Genomic DNA, 12,568 nt, shown 5'->3' on the forward strand with positions numbered 1-12,568 from the left:
GGGGAAAATTTGAAACAGACTGTCACTGGAAATACAGCTACTGAATATTTACGTAAAGGTTATACCAGTATGTGATCGAGCACATTTTATTCCCACAGCATTTATGGGTTGCGCTATCGCTACATCTGCACATTTCAACGCAGAAATTCATTTTAAGGATTGGATATGGGATATAAGGACCACAAGCAAGTTTATTTAGTCACCAGCAATGGCGTTACGGGTTGATTGCAGATAATAAATGGAAAATACAATGTTGGGGAATAAAAATTAGGAAAATATTTACTAATTCACATAAAACCATATCAGTGCAAACCAATTACTGACAACCTCAGAGTAAACAATGAGGCTTTGACAAATTGTATCAGAATTTTTCATTTAAAACTACCATATTTTTCAAACTATAAAGGCACACTTAAAATCCTTTAATTGGCTAATAAATTCAAAGTGGTGCGCCTTATATTAATTTTTAGTAGTATGGATGACTACACTTGATTCAAATTGCTTCTTGTTGACTATAATTCACTTTATGGGCTGAGAAATACAGTCCAGTACTTTACAGTACATATGTATAAACATTTTGGAGTTGAAATCTAAAAATGAAGTTGAACTTATTTGTTGCACTGTTTTTTTTTCCCCTTGATGTGCATGTTACAACCGGGTGTGCCTTATAACCAGGTGCAGCTTCTAAAAATAGAAAAACGGTTTTCTACTATTTGCTACCTTAATTTCCTCACATGATCATAATTTTCAAACTATAAAGCACACTGAAAATATTGTTTCTCAAAAATTGTCAGTGTGCCTTATAATCAGGGGTCAACTTTTCAATTCGCCATCTTTAATTTGAATTTCTTCCTATTTACTTATACCTTTATGGTCCAAAAAATACAGTACTTTCCTTCAGTCTACAAATGCTTACATATTTGTACAAATACAAGTTTAATAGGGATGAATCTAGAATTGAAGTTGAAATGAGTTTGACTTATTTGCTGTTCTAGTTTGCTTCCCTTGAAGTGGAGTATTGCACCTTATAATTGGGTGTGCCGTGGTGCACCTTATAATTGGGTGTGCCGTGGTGCACCTCATAATTTCCCAAAATTGACATTCACATGCTTATTGTTACGTATGGTTTCATACTTTTTGCTTCCTTAATTTCCTCATGTTATTGTATTATTCATATGCACTGAAAATCAATTCGATCACCCCATTTAAAATCACTTAACATCAATTCGATCAATCGAAAACCCCATGTAGATATATTCACCATCTATCAAATCAAACACTTCAAAAAAAAAAAAAAAAGCCACACTAAGGTATATCCATGCCACTACCTAGAAAGACACAGCACTTCACTTCAGGCCCTTACCTACAGACTCAACAAAAAGACTACATCGCTCACTGGAGAAACCTAAAGAGGACTACAAATACAAAATAAATAATAATAAATTAAATGACTCCCCATCAGATTCCTTTTGACCATTACACTGTTGTTCATTTCATTTCTGACAGAAAAGTTGAAAGCAGGTTTGCTCGGAGAAAAAGAGGCTGATGGGCTAAGTGAAATTTGAGAAAAAGATGGAGCCAAAAGGGAAAGTAAAGACAATCGCAAGGAGTCTCCTGCAAGGAAGGTAGAGATTCATCATTCTGATTAAGTAGCACACACAGAACGTGGCTTTGCAACAAAGAGCGTGGAGAAGAAAAGATGCAAAGTGACAAAAAAAGAAAAAATGATAGAGACAGTGTGAAAGAGACCGTATTTACCAGAATGGTAGTGGCCAGTCAGCCAGTGGAAGTGGTGGAGAGATTGTGACTCTGAGGCCGAGGATTGGCTGCTTCTCTCTGGAAGTACTGCGAGGGTGCGGAGCCTAGCTTATGGGCCATGGCTTTTTAGGGTGACGGGTCGGGAATAAAGAAGTATGTGGAGGGAGACAGAAAATATTTAGGAAAAGATGAACATTGCGATAGAAGGGTGAATGGGTGCAGGGACAAAGAAAGGGCGACAGTTTTTAGGGACACAACAGCAGGGACAGACACACAAGGACAAACACACACAGACTGTGAATTTGTCGGTTGGTTTGTGGGCATTTTCCCGATAACGGTTCTTGATGTCCAGTTGCGCTCAGACCCTTTCAACATTCACTGCAAATCATTTTACATATCTACATAATTACAAATTACAATAGTTTTTACAGTAGATTTATTGCAAACTTACTGAAACATGGAACTAATCAGGAACCTCATCAATTTGGGTGTGAATTTGAAGTTGAATTAAGTTAGACTATTTGCTGCACTGGTTTGTTTTTGATGATGTGGAGCAAGACATTATAACTCACTGGATTTTGTAGATGGTCATATGCAAAAAAAGACCTCTGTTAACAGAGACTGGGCCAATGCAACTCATGGTAAAATATGGTACCGTATTTTCCGCACTGTAAGGCCCACCGGATTATAAAGAAAATCCTTAAAGAATGGCCCATTATAAAACTCTGTTCATATATAAGGCGCACCACATTATAGAGCGCATAGAATAGAAGCATACAGTGATGCATCCAAAGGGAATGTCAACAAAACAGTCGGATAAATCAGTCAATCTTTTCATTCAGAAATTAAGAATAAAGAAGATTTGTGGAAAGTACTATCTGAAGACAATTAAATATTCCAATTATTTTTTAATCAAATTGCCACCAAAAACCTTAAAATATATTGTTTTGTTGATTTAAAAACAGTTTCTGGATTTATTTTATAATATAGCATTATTATTATTTTTTTTTTTTAAATGATGGACTAAGACTGACAGAACTGTGGATTTCATACGCCAATTTTAATCTGCGATAATCGTCACCACCCATGTCACCTGAAGTCCATGCATCAAGCAGACTTTAAATGACGGACCAGCAAAAAAAAAAAGTAAAATCCCCTCCTCTGAATTTAGAATAGTTAAGTCTTTATTTTGCAGGGAAATTTTGTGTATACAAAGTACTAATGGTATGAGTACTTAGTTTTGTTACCGGTGACTGCTAAAGAGTTGAGTATTATTCTGTATCATCTCATATGTAGTATGTTCGAAGGTATTTATTTGCAAGTACTTTTGAACATACTTGGACATACTTGGAAAACCTCTCAAACATTCAAATACATTTAAACATATATGCAAATACAATTGAATGTATTTGTAAATACATTCAAAATTATTTGCGATTAATTGAACATATGTGCCAGTCAAAATTGCTGGCTCCACTTTGTCAGTTCTACACTTCAGTAAGTTTACAATAAATCTGCAAACTATTTTACCAGCCCAAAGCATTTTGGAGTATTGAAAGGGACCATTACTTCTAGGAAAGCTCCATTTGCAAATACAATCGAGGTTTATGCAGTCTAAGCACCTAGAAGAGCTTGTCCGCTTCTTGTCCTGTTTACATTAATGTCTTACATGAGTCGTCAATAGAAAAATCAAAAGTGAAAACTAGGACTCGGCAAGTACTGAATGACTACACAGTGGCATGAAAGACAACATAAAGCAAAGAGGAAAAGAGAGAAAAAGAGAGAGGAGGCCTGCCCTCGTCATATTCCCCCTAAGTCAGCCTCAATGTTTGTCTTTCTCTTCTAGTTTCCCCTCTCATGAGACTTACTCGACTCTGGGAAGACCGAGGATCTTTTCCCGGGGTCTTTCTGGAGCTGAATGCCTTTTATGGAGAAGATCGATGCAGCTGAAAAGAAAAGAAATAAATAAATAAAAAAACAGCGCTGGAGGGGAGATGGAGCATATGTATGTACAAGTATGACTTGTTGGTGGTTATTGACTCACTGTCAGCCAGGGTTTGGACCTGCTCGCCCAGAGTTCTGAAATACGCGTGTCTGAGAGCATCCTCGGCTGACATTCGCTTTTTTGCCTCGAACTAGAATCACGGACGCAGATAAGCAGTTTGAGAGTCATGGTTTATTTACGGAAAGCTTGATTGCTTTATGGGAGATTATGTTCTAACCACATTTAGTTTGTTGATTACCTGCAGAAGGAGTGAGAGCAAGTCATGACCGTCGTTGTCTATCCTGTGTGGCAGCAAAGGATAGAGAGGAGGCGTCACTGAGGTTGAAGCGTTATTCTGCTCTAATGTGAGGAAATACTGTATTTCTCCGACTAGAAAGCACACTTAAAACACGTTGATATTTTTCCAAAACTGACAGAGGCCTTATAACCAGATGGGTCTTATTTATGGATATCGGCTTTTCAGTTTGCCACCTTTAGTTGGAAGCTCACATAAAGGACTCCATAAATATATGAATGATGTCACATTCATTAACATACTAATTAAAACATGTACTCGCACCGTCGACTGGATGAAATTTCCACGCTGTAAAGTAGGGCTGGCCAATAAATCAAATTAATTTATTGATGTCAAACTGAATAATAATGTTTGATTGGCATGTTGTGATGGCATTATACTGCACATTCATTTTGTGATGCTCTAGACACATACCTGGGAGCGTGGTTAACAAGTGGCTCTGCTTTGTATTTGGGAAAATTATACGTCTTAAACTCTTCACTGGTGCTGACGCCAGGCCAGGTCTCCTCTGTGGGGGTGCCTGCACAGGCAAGTTGACGGTGCGTTTTATTGACCAGTCACAAGTCAACACTACTGCGTATTGCATTTATATTAGTTCAAATCAATAAATAAATACATTAAAAAAAACTCCCATTTGAGTGGGGGGGTTTTTTGTCTTTTGGAAAATTTTGCCATAAAAAAACATAAAACAAACAAAAAAAACATGAAAAAAATGACTTACGGAAAAAAAAAATCCAAAAAACAGAAAAAAATTGGGAAAAAGAAAAAAAGATCTGCTTCTGTTTTTCAGATATTTTTCACCTCTAAATAATTTCAGTATATATATATATATATATATATATATATATATATATATATATATATATATATATATATAAAGAGATAGCTAGATAGATAGCTAGCTAGATAGATAGATAGATAGATAGATAGATAGATAGATAGATAGATAGATAGATAGATAGATAGATAGATAGATAGATAGATAGATAGATAGCTAGCTAGCTAGCTAGCTAGATAGATAGATAGATAGATAGATAGATAGATAGATAGATAGATAGATAGATAGATAGATAGATAGATAGATAGATAGATAGATAGATAGATAGATGGATAGATAGATAGACAGAAATTTAATTAATTGAATTACTTTAAAATAAAACAATATATTTTTAAGGGTTAGGGTTAGGGTTAGAAAGAGACGGTTCTGTACATCACAAATTCAACACCAGCATAAAATGGATCTCGCCAGAAAGAGTTAAGGCCGACTGTTTCATCATCAAAAACGTTTGTATGAGGCAAACGAAATGGAAAACGTCCTGAATTGGGAAGACCATTCTCACCAAGGATGCGGAATATGAGGTGAAGTTCATCCTCCACAGTGGATCCAGGGAAGAGAGGCCTACCTGTGATCATTTCATAAAAAATGCAGCCCACACCCCTGCACAAAGACAAACATACATAAGCAGAGTGAATCATCAAATGCTTTATAATAACTTTATATTGAAAAGCTCATTATTTTTAAAACATTTGACTTTTCAGGTGGTCATATTGAGTATGACACCCTTGTAACATATTGTGCAATTGGCAGGATGTGAGTTTAAGACCTTTAAGAGTCACAATGTTTTTGAGAGAAAGATGGCACCAATTTATGCACATGATACTTGGGTACTCAAATGTCATGAAACTATCTACTGAGAAATCATTCCATAAACATATGATTCGCATAAATATGAAGAACCGTTTGCGTGTGTGAGTGAGTGTGTGCGCGCTCACCACATGTCTATGGGCGTAGAATATTCAGTGGAGCCTAGAAGCACATCTGGAGGCCGGTACCATAAAGTCACTACTTCATTGGAGTAGGTCTTTGTGGGGACAGACTTGGCCCGGGCCAAACCTTAATTAAAGAAAGGAAAGTAGCAAAGAATAATGGAAAAGTTTACTTAGTTGGCTCAGCACAGGACAATTTTCATTCTCCACGTCCAATGATGTACTGTATATGTGACTAATAATCAACCTGGTCCCAAGGACAGGGATGCCCAATGTTTTTACAGCAGACAACCTCCTGCGCTCCACCTATTTTTTGGAGCGCGACCATGTCTCTTGGTATGGACGCTCCCGGAGAGAGACAATTACGAGCCACAGACAACTCAGCTCTACAAGTAAGTATGCTGATTGGCGTTAGTAATGTTAGCGTAATCCTTCAACGAACAGTGGCTACAAATACAAAACAACACTAATGTGACTGAGTCATTTAAGTGACTCTTTTCTTTAATAACGGAATAATATAGGGAGACCAAACAGCTTGGCCGCATCGGGAGCGAGAACGGTAGAGGCACGCATACGTAGCATGACCACTATACAATTGTCCATCGAAACACCCACACCAGCTCTCGCATCATAAATACACAGGTATAAATGTAAAAAAAACATGAATATTCTTAATACTAAAAATAACAGAAGTGCTTTTGGTGAAATCAATAGAATACTAGTATATAACATGTTACCTATGTGCATTTGCAATTAGCTTTTAGCTGTGTTATTTCTACCTGTTTTTTTTTTTTTTTTTGCATGCCATTCGATCTACCAACATTACCTTCGTGATTGATTGGTTGACCGGGACCAAAGCATGGAGCACCCCTGGCCAAGAAGATGTAAACTGTATTGTTGGCAAAAAGCTAACAGGGCCTTTATTCAGGAATTTATGAATGCATGAATTTCAACTTAAAGTGTGAGAAAAGAGCCTCTATTAAAGCCTCTATTTTTGTGTAGAGTGTTGAATTAATTGAATTTCAAATAAATGAATTTTTGACGTTTATAGCCGCCAGTGGTAGCCCTAAAAGTCATGTTGTCATTCTCGCCGTGGCCATACCAAAGTCTGCAAGTTTGAGCTCCCCTTTCTCGTTGATGAGTAAATTCTGCGGTTTCAGGTCTCTGTGGAGAACCTTCCTTCGGTGACAGTAAGCCAGACCTCTCAACAGCTGGAATAAGAAGATCTGGAGGGGAGATGGTCGGATTCATAATCTCATTCATCGTCTGATTTCTGCCCAGGGTTGCCCAAATGACATACCTTGACATTGTGTACACTCATTATGCTCCCACAGTCATCCATGTACTGCTTCAGATCTTTCTCCTGATGAGACAATGCAGTGTTGACGTTTGGATTGGTAAAACACACAATATTAGCACTCACCAGATACTCAAACACGAGTGTCAGGCACTTGTCAGTGTGGATAATGTCATGGAGCGTGACGATATTGGCGTGTTTCAAGTCTTTCAGTAGAGACACTGCAAAGGGGAGACAACGAGAGCGTCAGTCAAACTCAAATGACAAAGTCAGCTGAAAAAGCAAAGCTGCTGCCGGCGCTGGTGTCAAACCTTCTCTGATGGCTGTGCAAGGCGCGCCCTCCTCATGCTCTAGTCGGATCTCTTTCAGGGCCACTAAGTTGTCTGTTAACTTGCTTCGCCCCTTAAAAACGGTAGCGTATGTTCCCTGGCAAAACAAACAAAAGTATATTGAAGATCTGGAAGGCATATTTTATAGCTGCAATTTTGGGCAATATTTTCATCTCACCTCCCCTAATTTGTCCAGTTTGATGTAGGTCTCAAGTTTCCCAAAGCCGATTTCAGACTAAAAGAAAAGACATGAAAATGGATAATGTTTTTTTTTTTTTCAAAACAACAAAAATGTGGATGATGGATTTGTTTTTGGCAACTTCTGCATTCCTTTAAGGTACATTTTGATGTTCGGATTTTGTTAAGTCATGAGTAGCTGTTACATTCTTAACCTACTAAATTACGTTATTACCATTTTGGTGAGGTACAGTATTAAAGAGAGATAATTTCACTGGAAAAGTTGAAATAAATTAATATTTAGAAGATGGTCAATGAGAAAATAAACTTGTACCTCAAGGTCATTATTGCCCCCTCACCACCCTAACCACCTAACCCTAACCACTACAAAAAACAAAACAAAACAAAACAAAAAAAAAAAACACCTCCTGATCTGATGTTGTAAATGACAAGTTGCCAATGATTGAATTTGAAAGATTTGGGATGTTCAATACCACTTTTCTTTTTAAACTGATACCAGTAAAGTACTCAACTGAGTAGTCATTTATACCACATTTTCCCCTCAAAACAATGCCAACATTTTAAAGGAAGACATGTATATTCAGATATAAAAAAAAAAATCTGAAAACTTTTCTATTATTAACTGCCACAAAACTGCTCCAAAAGAATGTTCAATATGAGTATCGGCTGCCATTGTGAGGGCTGAAACCTTAGAATAGGGCCAGACATTTCGGATTGGAACTCGCCCGTCATTATTGAGGAATGAATAACTGTATTTGTGATAATATTCTGAGAAAATACGATTTTCTAACGCATACCATTAAAAAGTGGTCAGAGTAAAGCAACCGGGCCCAGTGGTAATACATAGCATTTATCAGTGTAGGGAAACGGATGAAATCATTACATCCAAATGAGGATAATAGAGACGTGACAGTATAATATATGTCTCGGGTTTTGCGGTAATGAATAAGTGACGGATGCAGCCATGTCATGCTGTGAGAGCCACAAGCCTGCCAGTATTTATCCCACTCACTGTCACTTTGTCTCATCCGTCTGTCTTTTAGTTTTCATCATCAAGATTCTCTTAAACTGACACATCTCTCAGTATCGATGCCAATCAATTTGCCATGGCGATATTCTGCCGCACAACTGTGTGTGGGTGGGGCTGAAAATGCACCTGACAAGTTCATTTCACGTCCAGTGCTCTCTGTGACGTTATAGGAAAACCGATGCAACATAAAAGCAAGCGAAACAATAAAATGTAGCGTGTGCTGGGAAGGGAGTCCATTACCAGACCATCCTTCATTCAAACCGCAGTAAGGATTTAGCTGTGTGCGGCAAATAAAGTGTGATGGTGGAAGAGTGTTTATTTTAGGGGTCGGCAACCTTTCTTACTCAAAGAGCCATTTTGACTGTCTTCCACAGGGAAAAAAACAAAAATTGAGCCACCGGAGCCACAAAGAATCCGAAACAATTACATCTATTTTAAGGTAACTCTTTTATTCATAGCATTAAACAAATATTTAAAGGATGCAACTCCACACCCCCTAAAATGCAAAGCAAAAATGCCATCTGTTTTGTCATCATTTTATGCATGTGCATCATGCAGTCAGCTGTCCACTTGAATTAAGGATTTCACTTAAGTAGGTGAATGCTGAAAGCAAAACATGTGATGACAATTCCTTATTGTGATATATATATATATTTTTTTTATTCTCATCACTTTTTGGTCCTGTTTCAACTCCCACATAATACATCGGAATTTAACTGTTCCACTTGGGGGTAAATTCAATTAATCTCCAAAAAGGGAGCCACTGCAAATAAAAGTTGGGAACCAATGTCTCAAAAGAAAGAAAAGAAAAACTGTCTTAGACCATGAGTGATGCAATAAACAAACACATAAATAAGCAGTCAATAAGCAGCAACCAACATTTTACAGCACTACCATGCTACAATATTTCATCAAGCAGGTTGTGGCCAGTAAATTGGAAGTCATGGGATTGAATATTTTTTTGCACATTTTACATAAGTTATTTCTATTCATTATTGCATTTTCTTTCCACTTTTCAATGATTCAAAGATGCAATTTGTACAGAATTTGCATATATAATATATATTTACAAAATATATCCATATAAATTAATTATTTACAGAACCAGTCAAAAGTTTGGAAACACCAGAATATTCCGCGTTTCATCTTTCAAGGCCGACAGAATAGTGCTTGCTATGTCTATGTAAACATGGGTGGTATCACATGAAAGATTGATTTCCATTCATTACTTTGAATTGCATGCAGGTAATAACTGTGTTGTAAGTGTGGAAACACTGCTATCTAACAGTTACAGTTATCACTACAGCGCTCAATTGGCTTATATTAGGTAAGCATTAGTCAAGCATTAGTCAGCTACCCTCCATAAAAAATGTGTTTGATGAGAATTGTATTACTTATTATTGTTTTTGCTATTTTAAATGATGAGAATTCTCATCCATGGCACTGAAAGTATGTGGTTTGAAGAATTAAAAAAACAAAACAAAACAAAACAAAACAAATGACCCTTTCCTCTCTCAACCAGCATCGCTCACATTCTTCACTGGACTGTTGTGAATAATTGATTCCCAAAGCCAACAAGCAGCTAAGAAATGTGATAGCCATTGCCTATGCTTGAGTTACCATGAAGAAAGATCTGATTCCGGTTTCAAACAGGCACATATGCTACGTGACACCTGAGACTTGCTGCTGGTTTGGGTAACAAAGGACAAGCGCACTCAAAAGCCCATGGGCCATTACCGTTTGTGTGCTTGCCATTTGTGGCCTTACATTTACTGATCACAAATGTGACTGGACAAGAACACAAACATTTTGAAAGTGAGCCTAAGAGTCCACCTTACCAATCAGTGTTTAAGTCATTGAGCGTTTAAGATTTTGTATTCATTTATGATGATGAGTTCTGATGTATAGATGTGCATTATTATATTGGCTGTATTCTTAGTTACAATATTAACAGTAAATAGGATGTGCTCGAGGGTGGAAGTTAGTTGGCTGTTAGGAGCCAGTGCCTGTTGCAGCTAACAGAAGCTAGTGTTAGCAGCGGTTGTTATGGCATTATTTAAAAGAAGCGAGCAGACCGAACCAACGGCCAAGTCCGTCCTTGTTCACACACAGGAATGTTACAGCAGCTTTCAAGTAGAAAGTAATCGTGAGACTGCTTCATGCTTTGGGCTAACGACCCTCATACCCTGTAGCCGCCCAAACAGGATAATGAAGAGGAAGGAACTAATGGCAAGTTTCTATTGACCTAATTGGTGATTTTTTTGTAGTTTGTGATTGTAAAACCGCTCTAAGGGAAGTAATGTTAGATAATACTATTGATACCTTATAATAAGGCCAAGTAGCAGCTTGGTATTGATACTTTGTGGCGAATCATTATCAATGATTGTATCAATATATAATCATTATCGTCCATTCATAATAAACATTATTAATCATTGATGACTTTGATAGTCGATTAGTTGACGATTGAGAAATCACTGTGCCACTATCGCTATATTGCGATTAGGTCATGCTACCAACATAAGGGAGGATTGTTGCGTTGAAATCTTGCTAGCACATTTAACATTGCAAGGACCCCTTTTTAAGAATTGTCTGCTTTCATCCCTCCCCTGCATCTTTGCCTCTATCGTCTTTGCTTCGCTTCAAGGTGCCCTGTTGTTTCAACCTAGCAGGGATTGCACATCTGATGAATAATTGATCTTGGGGTATAAACGAAAGAAGTCAAAGTCGTTCAAGAACGCCCGTCTTTGACGGTGTTAAACGTCTCCTAGGCTCCGCGTGCCACCTTCTCATCCACGGTAAAACCTCTCTCTCGCCTTTTTCGCAAAGCTCGCTTCAAAGATCCGTTCCTTTCATCTCCGTGAGGCTTTTGCAAAATAGCTGCGTCATTAAAGCGCTTCAAGTCATCAGCCGGCGGCAGGCCACTGGCCTTGCTCGACAAAAGCGGCATAATGGATGATGGGGCGTCGAAGCTTTATACTTTGTCAGAGAATATCAAGGCTGTGGGTAAAACGTGTTATGTAAAATGTAAATCAGGATGATGAGCCGAAAGATGATTGTGCTCACATGTGAATGAATTGGGGGAGGGACTCGGTGTACTGTCTCCAGCACCAACAAAAAAAGAAAAAGCTTGTGAAAGAGCAGCATTAATTCAGTAGCAGCACAATGAGGCATAAAGGGATTCTCTGCATATTCATGAATATTTTCCCATTTCTCCCCATCCTCCATCTTACTGTGAAGCAACTCCCCTCCCCGCTCCTACCCATAATGCTCTTGGCTTGGACACGTAACACTCATTCATTTCCTACTGAGCCATTGTTAACTGTAAGCCAGAATTAAATGGTCATTTCTAATGAGTGTACCATTTCATAATTTTTTTATTTATAGGGGAGGTCGACAAAGAAAAAAATTCTTGACAAGGACAAGTTGTATGCAGCCACACGCTGAGTTTAAAAACAGCAGTATGATGTTTATTGCATTTGTGTAACATGAATGAAGCTGCTAAACTCAACAGCGTGCGGATTTTATACGAGCTAACTCATAAAAGCAGGCGAGCCCTGAGCAACTGTGACATTTTCTTCAGTAGACAACAAGTGGCAAAATGGCCGGCTCCTAAAAGATAAGGAGTGAATTTTGCTGCTTATTCGATTTTCCAAATACGCAATCTTTATAATTTCACATTTGGACTCAGGTTACAACCAATAATGGCTGTGCACGCGAAGGTCAAATGACCTAACTCAAAAAGGTGGGCTGTGACTGGTCATTACCTGATCTCTGAACAACTGTAATATCTTTTTAAAATCAACAACTGGCAGAATGGTTGCCCCATTGGATAAAAAGGAGTAGGTGTTGCTACTTATACATTTTTCTGTGTTTGGACTCAGATTAC

General features: G+C 37.9%; 1 protein-coding gene across 6 annotated transcripts in view; it reads right to left on the reverse strand.

Moving 5' to 3' along the window:
- LOC148427138 (cyclin-dependent kinase 17-like) overlaps positions 1 to 12,568 on the reverse strand; it is a 42,051-nt gene that overhangs the window by 4,349 nt on the left and 25,134 nt on the right. For 4 of the 6 annotated variants that reach the window (XM_088402939.1, XM_088402932.1, XM_088402965.1 and 1 more), the window contains 12 exons: positions 7,630 to 7,686; positions 7,434 to 7,548; positions 7,249 to 7,343; positions 7,126 to 7,188; positions 6,928 to 7,051; positions 5,832 to 5,952; positions 5,399 to 5,496; positions 4,473 to 4,578; positions 4,002 to 4,044; positions 3,803 to 3,893; positions 3,627 to 3,704; positions 1,759 to 1,880 (listed from right to left, as the gene is read on the reverse strand). In XM_088402939.1, the coding sequence (XP_088259065.1) occupies positions 1,777 to 1,880; positions 3,627 to 3,704; positions 3,803 to 3,893; positions 4,002 to 4,044; positions 4,473 to 4,578; positions 5,399 to 5,496; positions 5,832 to 5,952; positions 6,928 to 7,051; positions 7,126 to 7,188; positions 7,249 to 7,343; positions 7,434 to 7,548; positions 7,630 to 7,686 (1,095 nt within the window). In that variant the 3' untranslated portion in view covers positions 1,759 to 1,776. The remainder of the gene's footprint in view (positions 1 to 1,758; positions 1,881 to 3,626; positions 3,705 to 3,802; positions 3,894 to 4,001; positions 4,045 to 4,472; positions 4,579 to 5,398; positions 5,497 to 5,831; positions 5,953 to 6,927; positions 7,052 to 7,125; positions 7,189 to 7,248; positions 7,344 to 7,433; positions 7,549 to 7,629; positions 7,687 to 12,568) is intronic. The other 2 variants (XM_088402948.1, XM_088402973.1) reach the window with 1 other exon arrangement.

This window comes from Hippichthys cyanospilos, chromosome 2 (genome assembly GCF_059441005.1).
Source record: "Hippichthys cyanospilos isolate Australia breed blue-spotted pipefish chromosome 2, RoL_Hcya_1.0, whole genome shotgun sequence".
Classification (NCBI taxonomy): Eukaryota; Metazoa; Chordata; class Actinopteri; order Syngnathiformes; family Syngnathidae; genus Hippichthys; species Hippichthys cyanospilos.